At 39.6% G+C, this 16,798-nt stretch overlaps 2 protein-coding genes across 4 annotated transcripts; both read right to left on the bottom strand.

Annotated features, from left to right (window-relative positions):
• Positions 1-2,199: 2,199 nt before the first annotated feature.
• LOC118407046 lies at positions 2,200-6,418 on the bottom strand. 2 transcript variants are annotated; one of them, XM_035807474.1, is made up of 6 exons: positions 6,294-6,418; positions 4,405-4,511; positions 4,076-4,259; positions 3,689-3,753; positions 3,008-3,096; positions 2,200-2,257 (listed from the first exon to the last, which is right to left on the bottom strand). In XM_035807474.1, exons 2-5 carry the CDS (start codon positions 4,489-4,491, stop codon positions 3,022-3,024), a joined length of 411 nt encoding a protein of 136 aa, XP_035663367.1. In that variant the 5' UTR covers positions 4,492-4,511; positions 6,294-6,418; the 3' UTR covers positions 2,200-2,257; positions 3,008-3,021. The 2 variants fall into 2 exon arrangements, with proteins under 2 accessions (XP_035663367.1, XP_035663359.1); XM_035807466.1 differs by having other exon boundaries at positions 6,298-6,407.
• A 2,009-nt stretch (positions 6,419-8,427) lies between these two features.
• LOC118407064 (frequenin-1-like) lies at positions 8,428-13,204 on the bottom strand. 2 transcript variants are annotated; one of them, XM_035807485.1, is made up of 7 exons: positions 13,068-13,204; positions 12,607-12,753; positions 10,979-11,099; positions 10,368-10,469; positions 9,923-9,998; positions 9,036-9,112; positions 8,428-8,541 (listed from the first exon to the last, which is right to left on the bottom strand). In XM_035807485.1, the coding sequence occupies exons 3-7, from the start codon at positions 11,060-11,062 to the stop codon at positions 8,515-8,517; spliced, it is 366 nt and encodes a 121-aa protein (XP_035663378.1). In that variant the 5' UTR covers positions 11,063-11,099; positions 12,607-12,753; positions 13,068-13,204; the 3' UTR covers positions 8,428-8,514. The 2 variants fall into 2 exon arrangements, with proteins under 2 accessions (XP_035663378.1, XP_035663386.1); XM_035807493.1 differs by having other exon boundaries at positions 10,979-11,101; positions 12,613-12,753; positions 13,068-13,199.
• Positions 13,205-16,798: the final 3,594 nt, after the last annotated feature.

The raw sequence follows: 16,798 nt of genomic DNA, 5'->3' as shown, positions 1-16,798 counted from the left end.
TGCAATAAGAAACCATAGAGGCCCAATTCCTTATCGAAGATTAGAGCTTAACACCCTTACCCCATGTATGGTAAAACAACAAAAACATGTATGGTAAACAACAACCCCATGTATGGTAAAACAACAAAACAAATCAAAAGCAAGAACACCTGCAAATTGTTTTATAATGCATTAGTGCAGGCACAGGCCAAGGAACCAACATGCTGTAAAAAATGGCAATCCACATTTCCTACTGAAACCCTGGCTTGGGAAAATATCTGGAGATGGTTAAGCACACAGACCTGTATAGACACTAAGTTAGCAGAGTTAAACTACAAACTATTACACCGAATATTACCATGTGCACACAATCTGCACAAATGGGGTATCAAAGATGAAACGGGACACTTATATGATGCAACATGTACACTATGTAGCAGTGGAAGCATAGAAGATTATGAGCATATGTTCTTTAAATGTGAAAGACTGTGTAATTTCTGGGAATTAGTTAACACATTTGTACCCTTGCCCAACATAAAAATTACTTTGCAGGAGATTTTATTTGGAAAAATTGATCATTTAATAACTGCTAAAGACCAGAAAAATAGAACCTTTACTGTTACTGTTGCTAAATGGACAATCTTTAAAACTTGGATCTGGCATAGAAAAGACCCACACCTGTGCATTACTAGCCTCTTTAATGTCTTTGAAAAGGACTTCGAAGAACGGATATTCCATGATAGACTGACAGCCAATGTAGATTGATTGTACAAATTTTCTATTGATAGTTTGGCATGAACTGCACCTACTGTTAGACTTCTCCATTTTTGATCATAGTGTAATATCAGACTGTACATATTCCTTAAGGTTCCCCAGATGTACTACATGTATTTGTCTCTTCTAACTGTTCCACTACCCATGTACTGCATGTAATTCGTCCAGACACACCAGTATATGTTATCCCTCCATGTGCAATGGTACTCGACTGTACAAAATCTAGTCTTAGTTGTTGACAAATGTACTGTTGTTGTTGTTGTTGTTTTTAATAAAAATAAATAAAAAAAAAGTATGATGGACAAATGTAAAGTGTGACACCGGCTTGTATTTATGTCTACCTACTAGTTAGGGATCATGCAAAGAAAATGTATAATGTTTTATAAGCCTCTAGTATCACTGAGTACGGAGGACCAATCTACTTCTTTATCTTTCCATTTTCATTACTCTATCTTCATATTTACTTATCTATCTACAACAAATGTGTGAAGACGAAGTAAAAATGTGGCTTGCAGGTGAGATTATGATTTGATTTGAAACTTGACAAAAACTTTGGAAGAAAAAATGTGTACCATATAACGTTACATGTATAGATAGCCCTTGATGCCATGTGTGTGTGTGTGTGTGTGTGTGTGTGTATGTCAAAAATAAATCATGGCCGCCAAAAACATAAGGATTTGTCATTGTTGTGGTAGGAGGGAAAACATCCTCTACCAAAAACATCCTATACCTCGCGCTACCCTCCCCTGTAAAGTATGAAACTGTAACATGACCTTTTATTTTAGGTTGTCAGGTTGATAGATGCCATTCTCTTGGTTTGTACTGGTAAGGGATGATAATACTCCAAGTCAATACCAACAATTTTGACCACCTTATAACAGAAGACCATTTAATCAAATAACTAATATACATTTGTAGTAGCATGTAGCAGTTTTGTTTGACTTCTTAGTTATTATAAAAGCTTAGTGTAGGTTGTTTCATATAGTATGACATTCCTGTATACTGAGAAATTACTAATGAGCCGGACCTATTTTACATAGTACAAACACAGTAGACTAGACACCCTATGGAGTCAGCATGTGTTAATCTCTTGACAGGAAAGCTAAAATTAGTCATTTAAACATAGTCAAAACCCTTTAAACCCATAACATAAAGAAAAACAATGTAACTATGAAGCAATCAGGAAAGTTTAATCCCAAAAATCATACAGGTTTACGGATCTGCCTAAACACCTCAAAGAATCTCAAACGGGTCTAATATGCACTGCACAGGGGGCAACGGTACTTTGTGGCGCTCTGGATACATTGTTCATGCTGTTATAAATAAAAAAAACGCAGCAATTCCTTATTATATACCCGCATGTACCCCTTTCCGCCACAGTTACGCAATCTCTGTTGATTATTCACTCTTAGACTAGTTGTTAAGGTCATTGTATTTATCTGTTTATTTGTAGTCATCTCTTGATGCCACCAGTCTGCTCACAGCTTCAGGTCTAGGAACTTCCCTGGTTGGAAATAATTTCAAAAATATGTTTGGATCAACAATCTTTCTTTTCTGAGGATAGGTAGAAATTGTATTCAACAGTGAGTGGAAGTGGCCCACCCTGGAATCCAGCCTTGTTAGCTTGAATTTGGTTTGCTCCCTAATGTTGCCACCCTGTTAACAACCTTCAAGAGCTAAACAATGCTGGACTCCAGGCTACAATGAGAGGTATAGATGAATTGCTCACTGAACATACTGTATCGTGTGCCGCTAAGCTATGTAGGGTCAAGCAATATTTATCATTTCAAAATCATTCTTAATGTCTGACCCTTACTCCTATAGTCTTCAGTAAACTTAATATTTCATTTCGTTCCGAGTTGCCAAGTTACCAATTTACATAAAATCAACTGTGATGATTCGCAAGTGCCATAATACTGTCAAATCAAAAATGTCGTTATAGAGGCCTTCTCAAGATTGTTTTGAAATATCTGAAGTATATATACCCCAGGATAACTGATGCTGCATTGGTACATCTTTAGATAACTTTGAATTCTTGTATTTTTTTCATGTGGCAGTATCATCACATCTGGTGGAATTATGAGAGTTGATTCTGTTCATAAACGTTAGGAAATGTCAAACTCACAATGACCAGTGCTGATAATCAACAAGGAACATGCTTTCTGCCATCTTATCATATGCAAAGACGTTAATAGAATATTAATACTACATATTAGTTGAGTTTTAGGAAGCTGCAAAATGTTTTAAAACTCACTTATCTCGCTGTGCTTACTCCTCATCAGAGGATGACGATGATGATGAGCTGCTGGAGTCAGCCTTGCCCTCTGCTTTAGCCAGCTCCTTCTACAAGGTGGGAAATGGGACAGCATAAACAATGATAAACAATCAGTACGAGCCTGGCATGGTATAATCAAACGTCACTAGAGTTTGAAGGGAAGTTATCCTGAAGATGATAAACCCAGAAACCAAGATGAGGTACAGGGTGAACTTTGTTGTCATAACTGCTGACTATGCACCTGAGTTAGGGAGTAAAGTGATCCAACAGATGGGAGATGTCACAGCTGTGTATTATGACCAGATACAAGTTGTACAGAGCAAAGAAAACCCCACATGCCTGTCTCCTGTGACGAGAAAAGTTCTACCCTCAGAGACTGATTAAGATGTTTGCTGAGAGACTGAGAATAAACCAGTAGAACCTGCTTTCTCGAGAGTGGCATTGGTGATTTGAAACCCTAACCAAGAGGTAGAAACACAGTCCAGGACTAGACAGGACGTACACTAATTACAGAACCGTATTTAGCTCATGCTGTAGGGCGAGGATTGAAACAATTCAATTTCTAAGCATTCAATATTGAGGAATTGTTGCTCAACCGTAATGATAACATTTATTACATTTAGCTGTTTTACAGTCCGTGACGATGATCCCAGGACTTACCTCGTGGTACCGGTTCAGAATGTTCCACGAAGCTCCGATAAACTGTTCCTCAGTAATGCCACTAGCTGCAGACAGGAACACGAAGCACAATGAACATTTAAGATTATTAAGTTTGTTATTCAATATGTTATTTGCTATACATGCACAATAAACCTGGTGCAATCTTTGTGCAATAAACTTTGATTTAGACTTTGTTATATACACGTCATGTAGCTTATTGTTTCATGCATACCATTAAAATGCATGGTGACGGCTTGAGCCCAGCATCCCTGCAAGTTTGGTCGATGTAACCCTGATGGGGACGTGACCCACTCCTGGATAACCCTGATGTCATTTACTCATTCCTCACTGATGCTCATTAAGCTGGATGATAGGATTTCTACTTACTGTCCTTCTCTACTTGCTGCAGGATGTCCTTGATGACATGTTTGGGGATGCCCTTCTCGTTCTCCTTGGCTCCTACCAGGGTGTTGATGGCCCTGTCAGCCTCCTTGTCATCCAGGTAACCACTCCCTTTCCCTTTCTTGTCGTGCTGTTGGAAAGCTGCAGCCGCAGCAGCCTGACAGGCGTCCTGGGAAAAGAGAGAACGCAGGTCAAAATTCAGGGGGGTTCCCTCCTAGTAATCTGACTTTTTTTCAAGCTACCATGTGTCTCATACAAATAGATGAATGATAAATTGAAGTAAATGAATAGATTAAAAATCATTTGAATAATACTTCATCGCCCAGGAGTTCTTCCACATTCTTCCTGACCCTTCCCTTGTCCATTTTCTTCCGGAAGAACCTTTTTAAGAAATTAGCCATATTCACCAAGCAAGTTGAATCTATTAAACATAAAGGAAATGATGCATGTAACTGATAAAGAAACTCATTCACAGGTTAACATACATGTATTACAATAAATCAATGAATGACACATTTGTGCTCTTACAAGGTAAGGACAGCCAAGTCATTTGCATAATTCTAGAATTCTGCCAAAGAAAAGTCCCTTCCCATGTAATTTACGTAGGGAATGCCACCATTCAAAATGGATGTACATCACGCTAATTACGTCTTTATTTACATCATCAATGAGCTAAGAAGAAGGAATTTACAAAAGTTCTAAATATTTCATGTGTTTCCGCATATGTATGGGCAGCATAACGTAAGTCCCTCATTGACAGTGGTGTAGGTTCGGCCCCCAGCATCTAGGTCTGGAACTGCAGAGGCAGTTTAAAAAACTTTTCAAGAGAATAAAAACAAAATAAAATGCAAATTTGGTATATTAGGACTTGATTTGCATAACTAAAGAGAAAATTCTATAATCTTAGTGTTTCCATATTAGCACTCAAATACATATAAACAAGGAGCTTTTATCAACAGGCCTCTTGATAAAAGCTCCTTGATATAACATATGTAATTTATGGCAGGTTGAACAAATAAGGTTCTAATTTGCATAATTGTGCAAAAGAGCTATAACTCTTTAGTGACAAAGTTAGTTAAAGGTGTACACCATGCATAGTAAAGGGACATATGTATTATGTGCAATTCTATTAGAGAAGACCACAATTCAACAAAGATTATGCTAAATACAGCAGGACATCCAGATTAAAAAATAGCACACTTCCTTTCATTGTGTCATTTTTTAATGAATCTTATTGAAGTTTTTAACAAATGTATTATGTATCATACACCAATTCAGCATAGTATGGCTGCAATGATATGTACATGTATGTGCGCACTGTTTTTGGCGCTAATAAACCAGTCATTCATTCATTCATTCATAATCAATGAGACAAAAGTAGAAAATTAAACCAGCGTCCTTGTGTACATGTCAAACCTAAAACCACCCTGTCACACCGCACCCAAGTTTTGATCGGCCGACGTGTCTGCGAGCTCTCAGTGTCATTTTTGGGAGTAAGCCATGTTGATTTGGTTATATGGATGACATCCTCTGGAAACCCATAAACTGATGCGAGTGTGCGAATAAAATAAAAGTTTGGACAAAATACAAAGTTGGCTTATAAAATCTAACGTTAAGTGGTTAAAACCTCTGGGTTATGCCGGACCACACACCCTGCAATTACACCACTCGACCTCTAATTGGAATACTAAACAGAGACACTGGATCTTTTGTTATCTCTATGCACCCACCCATGTCCTACTTCTTCGCCGTCCCTTGAACTGTGTAACCTTTCGGTGTTTTACCCATTGTCATCTGACAACGCCCCCTTTTCTGTCATTAGAAAATAATACTGTGGCACTGAACCAGCCTGACTTGGTCATACCATAGTTGCTTGAGACACGGACGTGCGGAAGTCATCCATATAATAAAATCAATATGGCCAAACGTCAATAAATCTGCACTATCACCAATGCGTGTTCCAATGTCACCCAGTCCCGTTGAATATGGGTGCAGTTCCAGTCGAAAAATACCGCATTCATTTGAGTCTCGGACAAAAAACGTGACAGACATACAAGTAGATTTAGACAGCTTTAGAGCTTAATCACGGCAGTAAACCTGCCACAAGAGGCCTTGAAATTCAAAGCTAAAATCCCCTTTATCGGGTCGTGGATGTACTTTGTTACAAACGGATAAATGACAACTAAATTATGAATGTACTTACTTCCCGTCAGTGTCAGAATGAATGGCGTGCTGTGCACAGAGGTAACCAGACAAGTGATATGTAGGTGTGGTTCTGAAATGTCTCACCGTCTTGATGTGGATAGACGGGTGAGCCACTATGGGGTTTTTCAGAACTCTGTTTTTTTCGCTCTGGGAAGACCAGTAACGGCCTTTAAAGGTCATCTTTATTACTGCTTATTGGGGGGGGGGGGGTCAAAATGGTACTGGTGATTTCTTTCTATACCAAAGACCATGTTGATTTGATTATTTGGGTGGCATCCAGGCGCGCCATAATTTTCCGTTCTTTTCCAAAAAATCAAACATACTGTAAATAGTACAAAGCAGCTACAAAATGAGCAAATGTTTGTCGTAGATTGCAACAAATACTTCTGAAAAGGTACAATAATGTCAGTCTCAATGCCAAGGTCCACGATCAAGATGTGAAAGAACAAAATTAAGAATCTCTGCTAGGCAATTGTTCAACCTTCCTGACCACTTAACGTTATAGATATCATAATGAAGGTAACCTTAGCTTTTTCAGCCAAACTTCTTTATTTGCACGTTCGCATCGGTTTTGAGGTTCCTAGAGGATGTAATCCATATAGTCAAATCAACATGGTCAAATCAGGAAAGATGACGTGAAGAATCCGAGAAGTGTTGAAATGGGCGTGGCAAGACTTGTGACTCGGGAAGACAAGGGTGTCAATCGATTTAAGTTTAACTCATTATTACTTACTAGTACACAGAAACATTCCTGGCGTATGAATATAGGTGGAAGGCTTCCTACACTCAGTAGCAACATTGCCGATCTGGACGTTATTTTTCTATTCTCCAGACAGATACGGGGTTCGGCATGTGTTTTGAAGCATTCTTTGTGTCTATCTCGTCAAGGTCATGTTTTGAAACTATGAGAAAGACAATAACAAATTCATCATAGATACGCGTGAAACCTCATAACGTTACCTCCTTGCAATTTGCCAAGACTAATATGTTTTCTGTGACGTTTGTGTACTGGCCTGGTCTGGATACAGAATGTTTCCAGGGCTTACAGAAGTCAGCTACTTGGCTCCAGGACCAGCATGCCTCCAAGGAAATCTTATCACAGACCCCCTTGTTAGAAACCCAGGGTCTACTAGGGCCTGTGGTTATGGCTAGTTTGTGTGCGTGTGTTGCAAGCATAACTCTAGAAGCTGTGGATGGACGATATTTGAAAGGGTCTGGAAAATGAGGATCAAGTCAATAATGGGCCTCCTTGCGGCTTTCCAAGGTACTACAGCAGAACTTCCGGCTTTGATATCGCGTGCCTGTCTGAAGATGCTATGGTCATGATTATGAATGATAGATCTCTCTTGGATCATCATGCTTCATCTCAGTAAAGGATGAATATTCTATTCCAGATGATCCTGCTCCTATCATGCTCTGCCAGCTGTGCCTGTCAAGATCAGTGCCTATCTTTCTGGGAATAGCTTGATAAAAGGTTGGGAATTCATCTTATACAAATGAGGTACTAGTACCTTACATTTTGATAGAAAATATGATGCCTTCGTCAAAATCTCTATTTACATAGTCCCTGTCTTCGGATGCCAAATCTTTCAGAGACGATGAAATAGGTGAGAGAGTCGGAGTTGTTTGACACTTTGCACATAATGCCCATTGCACATAAATCAGTGAACACCTCAGTATTGCAACAAATGACATTCAAATAACCTTCTCAATTATTCATGTAACATAGGCCTTACCCAACATAAATTTAATGCATTGTAGCAGGGTGTATATCGATAAAGAATGTCAATATATTGTATCTGGGGGTTGAGAGACAACCTTTCAATTCTTTTCGTCTCAGTGAAGACATACTTCTGAGGTTAATGGCATCCATTTATAGTGCTTTGCATGTGCACATATGCCAATGCTACAATACAGGTAGTAATAAACTAGGCGAAATACATATTGTGATTTAGTACAGGTGGAGCACATTATTCCTCATATCTAACAATCTTAATTCAAACGTTCTATGAGATAACTCCTCAAAAGGGGCAATAAGTGATTTCAATCAATTTATACTTTATAAACCATGTTTGGATAACCGCTTGTTCTGGATAAAGTATGATCGACAGACACAGATACCACAATAGATACTCAGGAGCATCGGACTCTTTTATTCCGAGCAGTTCACATTATGGAAACAACTGCCCATTTCAGCTCCGGTCCCGCTTGAACGGACACTAGTCATCGTCATCATCGTCCTCGGTCTGTTGAATATAAAGGCAGATTTATCGTCAGGACATCCACAGTTTAGCTCCGGTCACACACATCGCACGATTTACCTTCGATAGGATTTGTCTCCGGAACAATACGCAGTTTAAATATGAATGAAGCCGTTGTCATATATGTCGTATCTCATTATATGATAGTACCTGAGAGTACCTAAACCAATCGCCTCCACCGAGCGAGAGAAAATATCCTACTGATGAATTGTTGGATGCATGAATTTTGATTGATGGCCTCTGTTTTCCCAATATGTCATTTACTTAGCAACAAGACAGCGGGACCCGTAGTGGATCCCACATCGAAGGCTAAAATCTTCCACGCGTCAGATCCAGCATCATGGCAATTCAAGTAATCAAACAAAGGAAAACTAAGTGCATTAATCAGTCCTACAAATACAGATCAGAAATGAAAAGGTAAGGTATGCAATGCCCCGCCCCACAGCTGTATGTGCTTGGAAACTGCTGATGAGTCTCACCTCCTGCATTTGCTTAAAGAGGCCTCGGGCACGCTTCGTGAACTCCTTTTCGGAGATCTTTCCTTCATGCTCATCATCTGGTAGGTAATGATAATGATAAGTTTAATGCAAAATTACAATTTTTTACATGAAGGCTAGGGCCTGTAGGCCACCGCAAGTAAATTCTATGGATGACACCCGCTGCAGACTCCAACTTTAATGAGAGAAGGATTTTACATAATAGACACCATGAAAGACATGGTATCATCAAACAAACAACTAGCCTTTTATACATTCAAGAAGTGCGCAAGGTGACACAAGTGTGGTAGACTGGTATGACTTACCAAGTTGACAACTACGTATACAGTCATGGCTACGACATATTGGTGTCACTTTACTGTCGAACTTAAGCTTCTACAACTACGCTCATGGCTACATATACCTCACTGCCGTCACTTTACAAGTACACTCAGGGCTGCCACACCTTTTTCCTATTTTGGTACTTTCTTGTCATGTTGACAATCTCCGGAGGCGAAAATTAATGTGCACGCTGATGACATCCATAGAATTTACTTGAAATATAATTAGATAACAAACGTTACAGAGAATGAAGACAATGACACTACGAAACACATGTGTATCCATTTTCGATTTTCTAAAACCAAATTAAACTTCTAAAACCAAACTTGTTGGACTTGACTTCTTTTTTCCGAATTAACACAAACGTGATAAGATAAGATAACGTTTTTGGCCTCTTCTTAATCTTTCAAAATCGTTGAATGAACAGTTAACGTTAGAGATGAAATGTTTTTCGTCTTCCACCGCTTTTGACGTACAGTATCTATAACAATTTTTCGCACATAAGAAATCGAGACTGGTTCTATCAGTAGAACTTGTGCCTAACTTACCGCCTTTGTCCATTTTTTCGAAAAACTTGTCAAAACGTTTTTTTGGAATAGCCACTTCGTCGTCGTCAGCACCCAGCTTTAAAGCAAAACAAACCACACGTTAGTGAGGGGATCGAGAAACAGTCGGAGGGGATGCTAATATATATAGCAAATATATTCATTTCATTAGAATTTTTTTAAAAACAGAAACAGTACGTACATGTATGTACTTTCCGATCAGATCTATTACTCTGTTTGTACATCGTATCTGCGACGTTTTCTTACGTCTTTTAAACAGTGAGCTCTTTCACTTGGACGTCTCTCACACTACGTCGATGTGTACGATTTCTTTGTTATGTCTTCTCGTTGAACAAGGAATAAAAAAAGTGTTTGAAAGAATGTTAAGGATCAGGATAAAAGAATTCTCCTTATATCTACGCACCCCCTAGGGTAATGTTAAACTAACCAACTCATTCAGTGCCTCGTAGAGTTCGTCCTTCTCCAAGAAACCGCTGCCATCTGTATCCAGCTTCTCAAAGGCGCCGTGGATAGCCGTTTTCATGTCGTCCTAGCAACAAGCAACAACAGCGACATTATACAAACAAACAAACTAGAAAATAAGAGTCTGTGCGATCGTCCTGAGCAATCAAGTGACACTGATCCATGTATAAAAACTAACGATGGTCCTCGTATAACCTGTGGTGATTCACTGTAACCTGCCTTATCTACATAGTGAGGGAAATCAAAGTCAGGGAACGATTAAATAGGACTGCACCACATTTAGCCAATAGAACAGACCTAGAAACAACAGAAAATTGAAGCACACAGAAATGGTTGTGTCTCAATGGTCTATTTGTTTAATAACAATCTTTATTGCAAGCTCATGCCCGAAGGCTAATTGCAAACAGCGTGGTATACATAACTTTATACTCAACAAAAAAACAACAACGAAGGAACATGATATTTATAGATCAACGGGAAATAACATCTATTCTAAATCTAATTAGGTTGTGTAAATATGAATATTTTGTGTAGGATGTGTCCAGATATGTTCCGACAGTGGTGTGAAAAGTTTACCTCTCCCTCCATTAGACTCTGGATGGCTGTTTTCAGTTTTCCTTTCCCCATCTTCTTTGATCTATTCTTCTTTTTTGGTGGCATGTTGGAATCCTGACGTCTCGATGTCAGACTGCTTTATCTAGTAGGAGGGCATGACATCCATTTAAATATGAGCAATCAATGACAAAGCCATGGAGATTTTCACAACTTTTGTTTGGTTTTGTTCATCGTTGTATAAAATGTATTTAGTACGCGAAGTAGGCTAACTAAACCACGATTCTATCAGCCTATCAGACGTTTGATCCCGTGGATGTCTGTTTACGATGTAACAGTTTTAGTAAATAAATGGTGTTAGGTACTGTGGCTGGTTCCATAGTGACATATTGTCCTATTGGACTGATGTTCGCAGTGACAAATAATCAATCCTGAGATATTATTGGTGCTTCTCTTTATCGGTGTTCTGGCTTAGCTTGTCACATACACTCGGGCAGACATATTTTTCGCGACGGTAGCGCAGCACGTCGTGTGTTGCGGAAGCAGCGGACGCAATAGTTTATAAAAGTTGTGGTCACAAACGTCGTAGGTCATCCTACGATGGAGTTCGGTAGAATTACTTGTATGGATCGCAGGTAGATCGCATGATCCTGGTTTTATGCCGCGAATGTCGTGTCTGCGCTAGCCTCCATAGCAGGCTCTCTGGTGCCTTTTTTTGCCCATAATGCACTTTTGCTGGCAGTCAGCGACCCAGTGCAAAAAAGTGGCCAGCAAAAGTGTATTATGAGCCAAAAAGGTCCCAGAGAGCCTGCTATGGAGGCTATGTCTGCGCCCGCTAGTTGTAAGCTTCAGGTGGGCGCAGACACGACCTTCCCAGCATAAAAATCAGGCCCATATGTTGAAAATCGTGAACGCTCCCCTCCCACACACACAGCTCCTGTAGAAAGCCATGAAGGAGGCTACAGACTTTCGTGTATGATGGGATCTCATAGGCGGAGCTGACCTTTTCAAACAGGTGTTCTGCCGAACCCGGCATGTGGTCTAGCAGGTTTTCTTAACTACCATGACTACAGCACTGTATAGATATGTGTCATGGTGACGTCACCTTTATAGACTGCACCTTATCGATGTTTTCAGATCATTCGATGGCAAGAACAACGTGTGTAAATTATGCATGTATGCCAATAATGCCATTATGTTCCCATGTAGCAAGTTCAAGCACACCAATGGTTTGTCCGAACATACGTTGAACTAGAAAGACGAGCAAATATGGCATGTTTTCCCTCCCTAGACCAGCTCTGATTCATTGGCTACCTTCTGAATCAGCACTGAATCCTCCCTTCTAAATCAGCATTGAATCCCACCTGGCCGAGTACTGGACCTTCCCGCCTCGCTATTATAAAATCAGCCTTGAATAATTTACGCACCACTGCGGCCTACAACATCCCTGGTTCCCCCTGAATCGTCCATTAATCGTCCGACGCTGAACCAGCAAATCCACAACACACACAAACGAGGAGGTCGCGAACAGAAGAAGTTAAAAAGTCCACGACAAACACATACACAATGCTGTGCATACAATGTTACTTACTATAGGCGTTACTTTAATACAGATATTGTAGCATACTGAAAATATACAGTATAGACCAAACCTTGATTGAGCTGGGTGCGGCTCCGCTGACCGGACTGTAGTCAAACTGACTAGAATGGTCTGCTCCAGAAACCTTTACGTCACGCGAGCGGAATCCTTGGGCGGGTCTCCAAGTAGGTCCAATCAACTGCACTTTACTGAAGGTTGTCTAAGGGGTTTAGCAGAAAGATGTTCAGTAAGTCGCGGAGAGATTCAAACACAAATAATAGACCATTGTATTAGTGTTTTTAAATATATACACAAATAGAGTATTTGTGTGTGTGCGTGTGCGTGCGTGTTCGTCTGTGTGTGCGTGTTTCCCTATATCTGTGGTCAACATAACTTTAGAACATCTGGATGGATTATACATTTTTGTAATGATTAAGTAGATATGGACTGGGAAGACAAAGGTCAAGGTCGATTTTTGGACCCATGGTATGTGACCTTGGTACTGCAGCAGAAAAATACAAACGGTTTTTGTACCTTTTGACCTGGACGTGCTTTGGTCTGGATATTTGGTAGCAGATAGCTTGTGATGTAAAGAAGAAATTCTGTAGATTTGGGTCCGGAGTCCCGTAGCAGCTTTTGCTGGAACTGCAGGAGCCCTTTTGTCAAAATCTTCCAAGGAGAATAACTGTAGAAAGGAACGAGAGATTTGCATATATTTAGTATGTAGTTAGCTTAGACAGAAATGTACATAATGAAGTGCAAAATATGTAAATTAGAATTGATAAGTCTAATGAAATCTATATTGGCATTGCTTTCCATTATAGGACTAAAAGACATGTAAAATATGTAAGTTATGGCAGGTGAAACATTAAAAGATACCAATTATGCAAATATATATTATATACTCTTAATTTGCATGATAAATGCAATAGTTTCACTGTCAAGACTTTGACCTGCGTAAGTCAGTTAAAGGTGTACATGAGCAAACAAATACGTAGATGTGGAAGTCCTTTGCATAATCAGAATGTTTCATGGAGATATGAGGTCTCCGAACTCTTCTTGTGAGTACAGGGCGAACTTTACAGCTTGTCACGCAATGGCAGGGCAGTTATCACAGGCACCGCTAGAGAGCGCTAATATGTCTTTTATATTACAAACGGGGCGAATTTTTTATCACACAAGGCTTTCGTTCGACTTGACCTTGTTCCTTACTATAAGAAGGAATTTGTGCATCAAGCTCGAAATTAAGCTATGATATAACAGAGCATACATGCTAAATTTTCACTTAATTTTACGTCTTACATGTCCTCATCAAATACATGAATTTGTTGCCAACAGACCTCCTTCATCATGTTCATACGGGGGTCGTAGAATTCGGCAAATACTCAGGAAATTGGCCAGGGGAGTCAGTCTACACTTAGGTTCATGTTCTACCTCCTGCGCAGCCGACCAACTCATCTGGTAGCAAAAATCCTCTGGCAAATCATTCTTCCCAGTATTAGCCAGCGTAGCCAGTCTGGTAGAGATGTGCGTGTCGTCGGCATCCAAGGTTTCACCCAAAGTTTGTTGACAGCGGGTGGAAGCATAATACGCCTTCTTGTTTAAAACCCACGTTTAGAAAACTGCTAACGTAAGGTGGGGTATAACATGAAACATGTATATGATTTCTCATATAGCAATATGTTATATCAAAGATAAAAGATTTTTGTACTGTTGTAATATATATCATCACCCCCCCCTTCTCCTTATTGTTATGTCAATGAAAAAATATTGTTTTGGGTCTGTCTGTGTCTGTGTCTGTGTGTGTGTGTGTGTGCGTGTTTGTGTTTCCGGAATTCTTTACCTCCATGAAAAAATGGAGGTATAGTTTTGAGTGTGTCTGTGTGTGTGTTTGTGTGTGTGTCTGTGTGTCCGCATATTTGTGGTCATCATAACTTGAGAACCTCTTGATGGACTACGATGATATTTGGTATGTAGGTAGGGGTTGGGAAGACGAAGGTCAAGGTCAATTTGGGGCCCCCTGGTGTGTGGCCTTGGTACTGCAGCGCAACTTCCGGTTTTGCTATCTCGGTGTTCTGAACATGCTATGGTCAAGATTTTTAAGTATTAGATAGCTCTTGTGCTCAGGAAAAAATTACATAAGTTTGGGCCCCCTACCGTCTAGTTTGGGGATAGCAGGGGCATTTTTGTCAAAAACTTCTGACGAGGATAACTCAAGAAGGGAACAACGGATTTTCATAATTTTTGGTATGTAGGTACCTCAGACAATGTTGTACAAGATTAAATGCTAATTATGCAAAATAGGATTACATTTGCATAATCAATGAGGATATTATATCATGGCAGTTTTTTCAATGTATCTCTTGTCCTGCATGTGATATGGTCTTAACATTTGGCTGGTATATAGCTTGCAGTGTCATGACAAAGTGGGGCAGGTTTTAGCCCCCTATCATTTAATTTCGGAACTGCAGGGGCATTTTTGTCAAGACATTCTAAAGAGGATAACTGCAGAAAGGATTGATGGATTGGCATCATATTAGGCATGCGGGTACCTTAGGCAAAGATGTTCATAATGATATACAGTTTATGCAAATGAGGACTTAATTTGCATAATTAATGAGGAAATTGTATAATTCCATTGTTTTCAATAACTGGACTTCAATAAATGTAACACATGTTAACTATGACAGGTGGAATATAAGCAGATACCAAATATGGTAATGAGGAACTTATTTCCTTAATTTATGTAAAATTGCAAAAACGCTTTATGATTAATAATGGGAATTTTATAATTGTGACATGTGTACGTTAGTCAATGATGAACAATACCATGTATAAATTATGTTAATGTGTTAGTCAATTGCATGAAATTTACGAAAGCTCTAAATTTTCATGGAGGTATGAGGTCGCCGAACTCTAGTTATTGTAAGCGCTTCTTCATACATTATGAGGCATTTCAATTCTCCGTACTCCTGCCCTCATAAGGTGGCGAGCTTTCACAACATAATAATGGCAGCGTTACAGAATATCATGAAGAACAATGCAACTTTGACACAACACAACAGCGTCAAATTTTATAAACACGTCGGATACCAAATAACCAGAAGGTCCGCTGCAGTACCATAGAAAGCCGGTATTGTCGAACTTGATCGTTGTTTTTTCGACCCCTACTAACCGACCAAATATGATACGAATCCATCCCCAGCTTCTTGAATTATGCTATTAACAAACAAGCTTTTAACAAACAAACAAACAAACAAACAACAAACACCCAGGCGACACATTGAAGAAGGTAGCCTGGATGCCAGGGCCTACGCAGACCGACTGAGTTAGACCCTGCACGATGGATGTTACATTGAGATCGGATGATGGTGGTCTGGCATCCACGCTATGCTAAGACAATGGTTTTAATTTGGAAACAAAATGTGACGGTCCAGTTTCGTGAATTTCGCCTCATGATGTCGATGAACTTTCAACAACATCGAAAAAGTTCTTTCGTTCACGACCAACAGGGCACGGTAGACGTTCAGCACGTTACTGTACTCTCAAAGCAGAGGTTAGGCTTCGGCTGTTTTTTTAGTCGTTTTTAACGGACTTTATATTTTGTATTGTATCTTGTATCAACAATACAAGATACAATGCAAAATGGAAAGCCCGATAAAATCGACTAATACAAACGTTAAAAAAACAGCCGGAGCCTAACCTCTGCTCGGAGAATACGTTGGTTACTGCAGGTCCAGAAGATTTCACAAGCTAGAGCTCTTGGCTTGGCTGCGGCCGTCGAAGATTTGTGATCAAATGAAAATCAAATGGTTGAAAAGAAAAAAAGTTCACGGTTGAAAAGATGCCACTGTTCACAACTGTACAAACACACATTAAGGATCATTAGACTCTTCAGATCCTGTTCTGCAGCATGACTTCTACCAAATGACGCGTGCTTAAGAAACAAACAAGCGCAAAGAAAGTAACAAGATGAAAGAAAACCGGGGGAACAAGAAATCAAAAGAGAATCCAAAGTTCATCCTGCCGGCTTTCTGGAAACACTCGACATTCTTTAGGGCCCTTCATGTAATTATCTCCTCATACAAATGCGGAAAATACGTTTTTAAGATGTTGAAGAGAAAATCCATACACCGCCACCCTTATTTGGCAGCCATGGCCAACTTGACCTTTCGGAAAAGTTAGAAAATTTAAGTTGACTTACTGCATTTGTCCGTGTTTTTCTATCGACTTGATTCTACGAGACCATATTTTGCACATGTAGA

This window comes from Branchiostoma floridae, chromosome 2, assembly GCF_000003815.2.
Source record: "Branchiostoma floridae strain S238N-H82 chromosome 2, Bfl_VNyyK, whole genome shotgun sequence".
Classification (NCBI taxonomy): domain Eukaryota; kingdom Metazoa; phylum Chordata; class Leptocardii; order Amphioxiformes; family Branchiostomatidae; genus Branchiostoma; species Branchiostoma floridae.
Note: the sequence above shows the minus strand (reverse complement) of the source record. Positions and strands in the feature narration are given on the sequence as shown.